General features: G+C 43.5%; 1 protein-coding gene across 5 annotated transcripts in view; it reads right to left on the bottom strand.

The window, feature by feature from the left end:
* Positions 1-46: 46 nt before the first annotated feature.
* Positions 47-11101, bottom strand: part of Nemp1 (nuclear envelope integral membrane protein 1) — a 24758-nt gene continuing 13703 nt past the window's right edge. For 3 of the 5 annotated variants that reach the window (XM_039079878.2, XM_039079879.2, XM_063264242.1), the window contains 5 exons: positions 9034-9127; positions 8489-8603; positions 6482-6707; positions 5597-5770; positions 47-4951 (listed from right to left, as the gene is read on the bottom strand). In XM_039079878.2, coding sequence (XP_038935806.1) covers positions 4786-4951; positions 5597-5770; positions 6482-6707; positions 8489-8603; positions 9034-9127 — 775 coding nt within the window. In that variant the 3' untranslated portion in view covers positions 47-4785. The remainder of the gene's footprint in view (positions 4952-5596; positions 5771-6481; positions 6708-8488; positions 8604-9033; positions 9128-11101) is intronic. The other 2 variants (XR_010053040.1, NM_001271249.1) reach the window with 2 other exon arrangements.

The following is an 11101-nucleotide window of genomic DNA, read 5'->3' as shown; positions in this document are numbered from 1 at the left end:
ACACACACACAGAGAGAGACAGAGACAGAGAGAGACAGAGAGAGAGAAAGATATTAAAATACTTTATTAAAGTCGGGATTATTTACAAGTCACAATAGAAATAAAAAACATGGCACCAGTTTTTCTTACATAAATGTGGAAGACTCACAGCAAACAGCCATCCCTGAAAACGTTGTTCTTCCTAAACATTCCTTAACATGTATTAAGCATAAATGACAAATATTTTATCTAAATAGCACTAAGGCATTACCCACAAGCTACCACTTGTCTAGTAGTTTCTTAGCCCTGTTATTTCAGAAATAGTTCTGTAGACATGGAAACTGTGGCCACAGCAGGTTGTAGCAGGCTTCAAGGTTCACGTCAGGGACCATCTGTCATGACCGTGAGGCTCATGCTGCCTACAAGTGCAAAGCAAATGAATTCACCATTTTCGAGGTAACACCAAGAGTGTGGAGGAGGAAGCTGGGCTTGGTGCTCAAGCCTGTAATCCCAGCACTCAGGAGGCAGGGCTACCAAGAGTTGTAGGCAAGACTGGATAATAAACATATTGAATTATTCCAGGCCCCTGGGCTAGAGGGGTGTCCTGTCTAAACAATACCTGCCTGGGGTGGGGGTGGGGGTGGGGAGTGATAAGAGGGTGTCAAAGAAAAATGACACAGGGAAGACACATGTGGCCCAAAGCCCTGCATCTGAGTCTATATGACCACTTCTTTCCCTGCTGGGGTTAGAGGGTATCCACATGCTTTGCTTATTCCCAGTGGGTTCCAGGTCCTGCCATGTAAGGCACTCCACACTCTTCTTGTTTCTTTTCCTTCCTATTTTTAAATGGGGTCCCCATCGTTGCTAATGTCCAACTCAAGTGATTCCCTCATCTCAGCCTTCCAAGTTCAGCCGAACACTAACTACCATGTCTGACTTCCAAACCTCCTTTTCAAGGTAGTTACCATCTGGTCTCCAACAGCAACAGAATCCGTAATCAAGCCACAAAGATGCCACTGGGTTACCACAACTGCTTAAGTTCCCCCAAAGAAATAATGTCTGCTACAAGAATACAAGCAAAAAGGTTTGGACATACTTTAAAGTGCAATGGCTACTTTGTGCGCTTATCCCTTAGTTTCAGTGTCTACCTAAGGTAAGAGCTCAGCAAACCTGCCGCTGTCCTCTCCTGTGTTCAGACAAACTCTTAGCATTCAAATACAGGCAATCATCTTGAACCCGAGTTCAAAGGAATACTAGAAGGTATAATTTTCTGTGTGCATACTTCGACTTGTACCACTCAGTTCAGAAGAGTTGTGGGCACAGCTAAGGACCATTTTAACTCTGGTATCCATTTCAGCACACGTTTCTTTCTGGAACAAAAAGGTTGAGAACAATTACGTAACCCATTCCCAAACCCTTCATGGGTATCAAGGCCTAGGGGGATTCTCTGGCCTATGTGCGTCCTTTCATTCACCAAACCTGAATCACCCATGACAAGTAGGGTAGGCTAAAGAGAACATAATTGATGAGCTGAGGGCTATGCCCTTGAATGGGAGATAATATGGCAAAATGGAACAGTGGGACCTAAAGAGCTATCCCAGGCAAAGCCACCACTGCTGACAGAACAAGAATGTGGGTGGAGAACTAAGTTCTTTCTTATTTCAAGGTAACCAAGTTATCAAAGTCGCTAAACTTTTCCTGGCTTTGATCACTATGTTCTCATGAGGAAAGGAAAACTGTAAAGTTTTATGCCGGTGCCTCTCGTGTTCCCATTAATGGGAGTCATGTTCTATGAATTCAGTTAGGTCAGACCCATTAGAAGCAATAGATTTCCAATACCATCGAGATCCTGAGTCCTGGAACCAATTTCTGGGTTGCTGATTGCTGACATGGCAGCACACATGGCTCCAGCTCACTCCAGTTCTCCCTTTAGTCCTTGATCAGATCATTCTGAGGGATGAGACTGAGCTCACTCAGGCAGTGTCTGGACAGGCAGAGGCTGGGCTCTATACCCAGCACAGCAGAAGGGGTGGGCAGGTGGGTGGGCGGGCGGGGCAAGGATACACAGCATACAGAGTAGGCGCCATCTGTCCTTCACTGTCTGAGAGCAGCTCTCACAGCACTCTGTTCTCCAACTACCAAGCAGGGGTAAGAAAATGAGCTTGGTTTGCTTGCCCCAAATTCAAATACAGTTAAATTAAAAATGGCCTTGAAAAGAAATCTGTATTTCACAGGGAGTCAACCCACAGAAGATCAAAGTCACTTACAGTGACTACTCATTAAAATTAATAGAAGTCCAAAGCCTTAGCAAGCTACCATCCATAAGGAGCGAGGGGGGGGGGAGGCACTAAGGTCTGCCAAGACCTACACCAGGTGTACAACTGAGTTTACACTAAAATACACTAGGTATAAATTTCTGTAGAGAAGCCTCCAAAACAGCATATTCTGGAGGCTCTCGTTAGTGGTGGGCTTTGTTTTTGGGGTGCCAAAAACTGAACCACAGCCTGTACCTGCGGGACAAGCACTCACTGCCTCTGAAGTTCATTCCCACCCCTTCAGGAGCTTTAAGTTCTTTGAGAGGGGACAAATTTTTACCACGTTCATAATTCACAAAGACAAAAAGGCTCCGTCACAAAGTTTCTTGTACCCTCAGCTCTAACCACAGCGCCTGCTCAGACACTGCTCCTTTTCATTTCTCCTCTGTCACCTTCTACCAAGTGAGGTAGTTGTCACTTTAGGACAATTTAAGGCTATGGGGAACATTGGTTGAAATAACTAACTGGCCACCTGGAGAGGTGTCTCAGCTGACATTTTGGATGCTAGCAGTAGAGCCCAGGGTCTTCCAAAATTACATGTTGAAAGCGGATCTGAAGAAGCCCTAAGAGCTTCCTGAAAATACCATCTTCCTCCTTGATGATCCTAAGACAATGAGTCTGATGCTGTATTCCTGAGTGAGCACCGACCTCCCTGGCTGAAGGAATTACAAACATTACACACTTCCTCCAGTGTATGGTGAAGATCACAATGAAAGAACCAAGCAAACGGCAGAAACTTGAGGGTCTGTCCCTCATAAACAATCCTGCTAGCTTCTAAGGGTTCTGCAAAGGCAAGAGGTTCTGAAGCTGACATCACTGCAGGGGCAGCATCTCTACCGAAATGGACCTGTAAGTGTAGTACACTCAGGAATGTGTCAGATCTAACAGCTGAATGGGCAGCAGAGGCAGGAAGCACACCTGAAGGTCTGCTCTCTGCCAGCTACAAAACTAAAACTGTATGGAAAGACACTCAATAGATGGCTGCTCAGGACTTACAAATTCCAAGACCTGGGAGCATGCTGGTGGGAAGGAAGGCTGAATGGGTAGAATGGATACATAAAAGGGAGACAAGGACAAGGAGAAAAGGCTCATTTTGTTGTTGTGGTGGGAGTGATCCAATCAGGGCCTTGCATGCTGAACCAGTAAGCACTCTACCACTAAGCTACATCCCCAGCCCTGGGACAGTTTCCTGATTGTGTAGCAACTCAGAAAATCTGTGATCTGACTGGGGGGGGGAAGAGGAGTATAAATAAGGAACCAAGGTAAAGGGGTATTTATATGTAAGAAACAAGACTAGAAGTTTGACATGCCAGCCGGTGGTAGCACACTTGGGAGGCGGAGGCAGGTGGATCTCTGTAAGTTCCGGGCCTGTCTGGTCTATAGAGCAACTGCAGAGAAACTGTGTCTCGAAAACTAAAAAAGAAGAAAAAAAGAAACTTGGTACAGCAGCACAGGCTTAAAATTCCAGCAGCTAAAAGCTAAGGTGAAAGGACCAGCCTGAGGTACATAGCAGCCCCTGACAGGGAAGGAAAGTCAAAACAGAACTGCTGGATGCAGAGGGAACCTGGGCCAGCCTGAGGTACACAGCAGGAGATACGTTAGAAAGGAGGTGGAGGCAAATCAGAAAATGAGACAGATTCTCAACTGTGCACACTCCACAGGAAAGGGAGTTCCTGAGTGGGAAAAGTCAGTGGTGAGAAACGGCAAGAGAAAAATGCCAGTGTTAAATAAAAAGCTTAGGAAACCGAACCTACAGAAGGGCAGCAGACATTCTCCTAAATGCAAGCAAACTAAAATCAGACTCGTGAGAGTTCAAGGCTCACCAGCAGCAGCAGCTCCAGGGGTTTCCACGAAGTACCCATACCAATAAATATCTGGGATCAGTAGGGTTTGTACTCTGGAGCACTTATTGGTTCTGGAACATGAATTTGTTGCACTTAAAAAAATACATTTGTTTAAAAAACAAGATAGGTAATAATCTATTTCTTCTTCAATATTTAAATCAAGGATTATTATAAGGATCCACTGAAATAAAAGCAGACAGAAGTAAAAAAAAATGGCTTTCACTCATAGATTCTCTTTAAAAGATGCAGCCTCCATTTGAATGCATTACTGCACTTAATACTCATTTCTAAGGGTTTGTCACAGTGACAGAGTTGCCAGAATTCAGTAAACTTTCAAACAGGAGCTAGGATGTCCTGCTGGCTGTGGGCAATTACTTCAAGAACAGCAAAGCGGGTCAAGCGCTCAATTGTCAGAAGCAAATGGTCACAGCCCTCACTGCCTCTGTCAATCTCTCCTCGAAGAGGACCATCCTGAAGTACACACCAAAAGTACTGCCAGAGGGCAACCCACGAAGCCCCCTCATTTCAGTATGAGAACTCCTGCACCTGCTCCAGGCTGTCATCAAAGCCTGGGAGAATTGCACAGCGCTTTCAACATGGGTCACCAAGGCATCGTGCCAGTCTACATGAAAACAAATGACTGCCATTTAAGTCAGGAAACTGTTCTGTGTCAGAGGAAGGTCCTCTGAGCCCTCCTCCTCTGAGGACAGCTCCTCGTCCTGGGCAAGGATGCTCCCTAGTCCATACTCCTGCTCATGAACAGAAACTTCATTTGGCGTAAGGTGAAAAGAACCTTCTACAAAGTCGGCGAATCTGCAAAAGAGAGGGATGTTTATTAGGAAGTGCATGTCCCTCTTTCCTGAATGGCTTGCAAGTAAGTACAGACTGAAAGGCTCAGCATGCCTGTAGCCCAGAGTATACTAAGTTAACAAATCCCTGCCCTTGCTTTGGCAGATACCTAGATGGAAGCAAGAAACAGGCAGGAGACAAGGCTGGAATCACAAGCCAACTCTCATCCTGCTGACACTCACTACACTGTCCTTTGTAGTTACGAAGTGCTAAGGTTCCTTGAGTCGACATATTCCTGATAAGATTGAGCATTACAGCTCTTTGCACTTATGGCCCTATAAACTTGATGCTATTATGATTCCAAATTGAAACTTCACATACTCTTTGGTACAACTACTCCCAACCAAAGGAAGTGGGGACTTAGACATTCATGTCAAACTTACAAAGGCCACATTTAGATGTGGTCCTCAAGTCTTCACAAGTTAATGCTATAATTAGAACAATGAGGTAGTTGCCTTGGGGAAACAGGAAACAGACTACTACTTTCTCTTGACTACTCCTGGGTGAGCAATAATCAAAGGGCAAAATATAACACGGTTATCTAGAAGTATGATCTGTCAGACTCAAGTTCATTAACTACCCATAAATACTTGGCTTATCAGAGTTTACCTTTTTGGAGACTGAATTCGAGATATTGTCTTCCAGGCAGAGCACTCCGGACTGTTACAGAATTCTCGGAGTTCCTGTAAAGCCTTTTGGGTCTCCACCTCTCCTTGTATCCGATACTCTTCTTCTGTCAGGAGGCGAGGGGGGACAGGCTTTTCTGATGCCTTACACATCCTTCTGTGCTCACCAAAATAACACCATGAGTCATTAATCAGTATCCACACTATCCTTCCGTCCACTTGTCTCAGGAGACAAGCACATAGACAGACTCAGCAGTGACAGCCATCACCCCGCCTTTCTTCCACACATCTTTCATTAGAGTGCACTCCTATCATGCCAAACATGAGTGAAAAGCCAGAGTACTCAAACTCACTTATTTTCAAATAAATGACAATTTATTTTCCAATAAGTGGAAAAGCAACAAAATGATGTTATAATGTTGTAGTTCATGACCACAGCTCCCCAAACTGAAGGTACCGTTTTAATTATCTGCAATGTAATAGCCTCTAACCATTCCAGAATCCAGAACCATTCCATATTTACTTTTGCAAGAATAACATACTATGGATTACATCTTAAATAAGATTGAGGTTTTTAGAGCAGCCTGACAGTCAGTATGATATGATCTGAAACCTGAACCTGAGGCCTATGGATAAACAAAACACCAATATAATTTGCACCACCTAGTGGCAACAGCAACACATGACACTTTACTGGATGCTTTTATTTTATAAAAAAAAAAAAAAGTAATGTCTCAACAGAGAAAGGGACGAGGGTGGAAGCATGATGATGTCCCACTTAGAGGTTCCCAAGGAAAAGCTCGACATCCGCTCGCTGCAAAGTACACCCACACCTCCCATGTCAACAGTCACCCTGCCTGCTAGTCACCTGTAGGTGCTGTACAGCCAGTAGATAGGGTACTCCAGGTTCTTAGTACACAGTGCAATGACGATGAGAGCAAAGGCAACATGCGGGATCTGAATGCCGGAATACATGAAACCCAGGCCCAGCAGCTGCAGCGTCCAGGTCAGTAGGTTGATGCTGCGTTCATTCTCCAGAGGCCCATACTTATAGCACACTGCAAAACTCATGAATCCAACTGTGAGGATGTAGCCTAGGAGAAGAGGCATCACAAGACAGTGCTTTTCAACCACTGGGTGGAGAGCAGTGGTTAAGTTCACTCGATACATCACTAAACTAGGAAATTCGATGCATCTGCCCTTATCAGTCACCTGTTTAGAACTGTCAGAAGATACATTTTCCTCACAATTCTTCACGTACATACATGTATTACTCATTGTTCTTCACATACCTACATGTATCACTCACTGTTCATGTACATACATGTATCACTCACTGTTTTTCACATACATACATGTATCACTCACTGTTCTTCATATACATACGTGTATCACTCACTGTTCTTCATGTACCTACATGTATCACTCACTGTTCTTCACATACATACATGTATCACTCACTGTTCTTCACGTACATACATGTATCACTCTTCTCCTTTTTGTCACAAATTTATTTACTAAATAACAAAGTGGTGGAAGAGATGGCTCATAGGTTAAGAGTGCTCAATGCTCTTGAGAGGACCCATGTTCGGTTCCCAGCATGCACTAGGCAGCTCATGACTACCTGTAACTCCAGTTCCAGTGGATGACTCTACAGGCACCAGCACTCAAGTGCACACCCCCCACACATATAATTAAACTAAATCCTTGTTGTAGGTGGTAGTGGGTGGTTGGCATTTTTCATTTTTTAAGACAGTGTTTCTTTGCGTAGCCATGGCTATCCTTGAACTCTCTCTGTAGATCAGGCTGGCCTCAAACTCTCAGATTCACCTGTCCTTGTCTCCCAAGTGCTGGAATTAACAGTATGCACCACCACTGCCTGGCAAAACTAAATCTTTCTAAAAGTCTACATATTGAACATTTGTAAAATCATCTATTTTAATCCCCAAATAGAAATATATATATTAATGTCCTCAAATAATAAAATTCCTATCAAGAGAAAAAGTTTTATCCGTGTGACCAAAGGATTTTTACTGTATACAAGACTCACTGCACTTTTACTTCCTTTTTTTATTTTTTTTATTAATTATTTATTTATATGAGTACACTGTAGCTGTCTACAGACACACCAGAAGAGGGCGTCAGATCCTATTACAGATGGTTGTGAGCCACCATGTGGTTGCTGGGAATTGAACTCAGAACCTCTGGAAGAGCAGTCGGTGCTCTTAACTGCTGAGCCATCTCTCCAGCCCTGCACTTTTACTTCTTAAAGTTCTCAAGCATATTCAAATTAATATTAATAGGGGTTGGGGATTTAGCTCAGTGGTAGAGCGCTTGCCTAGCAAGCACAAGGCCCTGGGTTCGGTCCTCAGCTCCAGGAAAAAAAAGAAAAGAAAAAAATTAATATTAATAAAGCCAATTTAAAGGTTTTTAAATTTTGCTTATACAAAATAAACAGCAGCAAATTCACATTTTGACCTTATCAACAGTATCTGAGTTCAGCTCAAGTTAGGGTGGCAGTGCTATTAGGAATAAGTAGAAAATCGGCCAGTGGTGGCACTTGCCTTTAGTCCCAGCACTCTGGAGGCAGAGACAGGTGGATTGCTGTGAGTTTGAGGCCAGCCTGGTCTACAGAGTGAGTTCCAGGACAGCTAGCTCTATGCAGAGAAACCCTACATAGAGGAGTTCTCAAAAAAAAAGAAAGAAAGAAAGAAAGAGAAAGAAAAAGAAAAAAACTAGAAAATGATAATTTCTACAAGTTAATCAAATGCTCTTAGCTACTGACTCCTTGTTAGAAGGCAGCATCTTCTCACAATCAAATTAACCAAACAACCTATAAACATGCACAAAGGAAAGGTATGCCAGCAATACTTACTTAGAAGATAATGCCAATAACACCTCCATATCTCTTGCAAATTCTTAAAAACTAGCTGAATGAGGTACAGAGAAAAGGACCAGCCTCCTACCAGGATGACGTAAATGGGACTTCTCTAGACAAAGTGAAATGAAAGCAAAAGTTATCAGGCTTTTATATAAGAAGCAAATGGGACAATTTTTTCTTACAACTCAACCTACTCAAAATGCATAAAAACTTATCTTTTAAAAAGATGTGTTTTATACCTAAAAAGGTACAGTCTGCAAGAATGCCAGGATAATGAGACACTAAACAATGAAAAGCCTGGCGTTGCATTAGGAACAGGAAGTGGCTCAGTTCCCACTGAGCGGTGACTCCATCGTTTGTACATGATCAAGCCTCAGGTCCACCATGCAAGTGCTTTTCCGAATCCAAGGACAGGATGGTCCCTGACTCATCAGCCATCAAGGCAAATGTCCAGGGCTCCAAGACTCCCCCAGAAGACAATCCAATCCTCCAGCTATGCAAGGTCATCCCAAACACTTAGGAGGGAACTGACTACTTACCTTGGGCATCAATTTAGAGATCATAAAAATGACGATTAAGAGAGAAGCCACGATTCCCACGCTCATCCCAGTGGAATAGTAGAAAATTTGACTCCTGCAGAGAAAATATTTTACTTGACCATGTAATGCCATAGGTTACACAACGCACTGGTGAAATCACAAATGCCCTAGCTAAAGTTTCAAGATTAGAGGAGATGCTGCCTGGTAATATAGAAATGTAGACCGATATCACAGTTGATAGATTATGAAGGTTAGTGTTGATGGGGTCCTCTTAAATCTCATTCCTATATCCCTCTGTTCAAATCCACTGTATGCTATAGACACGGGGCACAGAAAAATCAAGTTGAAACTGGACTGGACTTCCTTTTTGCTGGGCAGCCTTCCCAGAGCCAGAATGGGCTCTGCAGGATACCAAATGAGAGCTCTTAGCACATTTCACTCAGTCAGCCATGGACCCCGTGTGCAGGAACACTGACCGGCCATAGCCAAGCACACTGCGGTAGTACACTAAAGGCTGTTTTAGGAGTAGACAGCCACTTTAGGGCTGGATCTGATGCCCATTCAAATCTGAATTCAAATCTGCAGCTGTAAGACTGTCAAAAGCCGGGTTGGGGATTTAGCTCAGTGGTAGAGCGCTCGCCTAGCAAGCGCAAGGCCCTGGGTTCAGTCCCCAGCTCCAAAAAAAAGAAAAAAAAAAAAAAAAAAAAAAAAAGACTGTCAAAAGCCCATGGCTGGGAGTTTCTGGACCTAAGTAAGAGAGCTATTGCTGCTCTTTTGCTAAATGGATACAATGTACCATCAAATCACCTTCTCTGGGATTCTTGTGCAGTGGTCAGTGACAACTGCAGAGATGCACAGCTGGTCAAAGTACCAAGAATAAATGACTTTTGAATGTCTTTTGAATGGGGTATATGTATCATCCCCTCCAAGGCTCAGAGAATACCATGGAAGAAGGGGTTCAAAGAATGAAGAACTGAAAGGAGAAAGGAAGCATGGTGTGAACCCAAGCCAGGTATGGCATACATGGGAAGCATGGTGTGAACCCAAGCCAGGCATGGTATATATGGGAAGCATGGTGTGAACCCAAGCCAGGCATGACATACATAGGAAGCATGGTGTGAACCCAAGCCAGGTATGGCATACATGTTGCACTTATTTTTTATACTTTGGTTTTTTGAGGCAGTGTCTTTGTGGCCCTGGCTGTCTTAAAACTCATACACCTGGGGCTGGGGATTTAGCTCAGTGGTAGAGCGCTTGCCTAGGAAGCGCAAGGCCCTGGGTTCGGTCCCCAGCTCCAAAAAAAAGAACCAAAAAAAAAAAAAAAAAAAACAAACTCTTACACCTGGATGGTCTCAAACTTCAGAGATTACCCTGTCTCTTTTTTTTTTTTTCTTTTTTCTTTTTTTTTTCTTTTTTTCGGAGCTGGGGACCGAACCCAGGGCCTTGCGCTTCCTAGGTAAGCGCTCTACCACTGAGCTAAATCCCCAGCCCCTACCCTGTCTCTTATAAGCCGCCATGCACCACACCCCACCAACACATTTTCAGTAGTGCAGCTGCAGCTGTAAATAAACCTTCACCTGTGCTTGTGAAAAAAACCCTAAGGAAACTCAATACATATCATGCACGTACACACGCACGCACGAATGCATGCACACCCACATACATGCACAAGTTGGGTACTAGGGTAAATATGATAAAAATTAATTATGTACATGCATGAGCGTATCAATAATGTAATCTATCCCTACATATAATTAATATATGCTAATAAAAACACTTTAAAGAAGAAACACAGCTTGTCTGGGGAGAGAAGTGATAGCAGCAAGTCCAAGTAGAGACTAAAAAGTGAATGGGACTGATTCCCAGGACAGACAGACAGATCCTAGTCCCATTCCAGCCTTTAGCACTTTTCCCTGACTGTGAGCCTCTCTCAGGAGCCCCAAATAGGTAAGAACTTCTCAAGTCCAACCAAGCTTGACCTCACAGTCCAGCTGCTCACTTTCCACTCATGGCCTTAATTTCATTTTTACCTTTACCCAATATTTGTGTATTTTTAAAAATTTTTTTA

Source organism: Rattus norvegicus, chromosome 7 (assembly GCF_036323735.1).
Source record: "Rattus norvegicus strain BN/NHsdMcwi chromosome 7, GRCr8, whole genome shotgun sequence".
NCBI lineage: Eukaryota > Metazoa > Chordata > Mammalia > Rodentia > Muridae > Rattus > Rattus norvegicus.
Note: the sequence above shows the minus strand (reverse complement) of the source record. Positions and strands in the feature narration are given on the sequence as shown.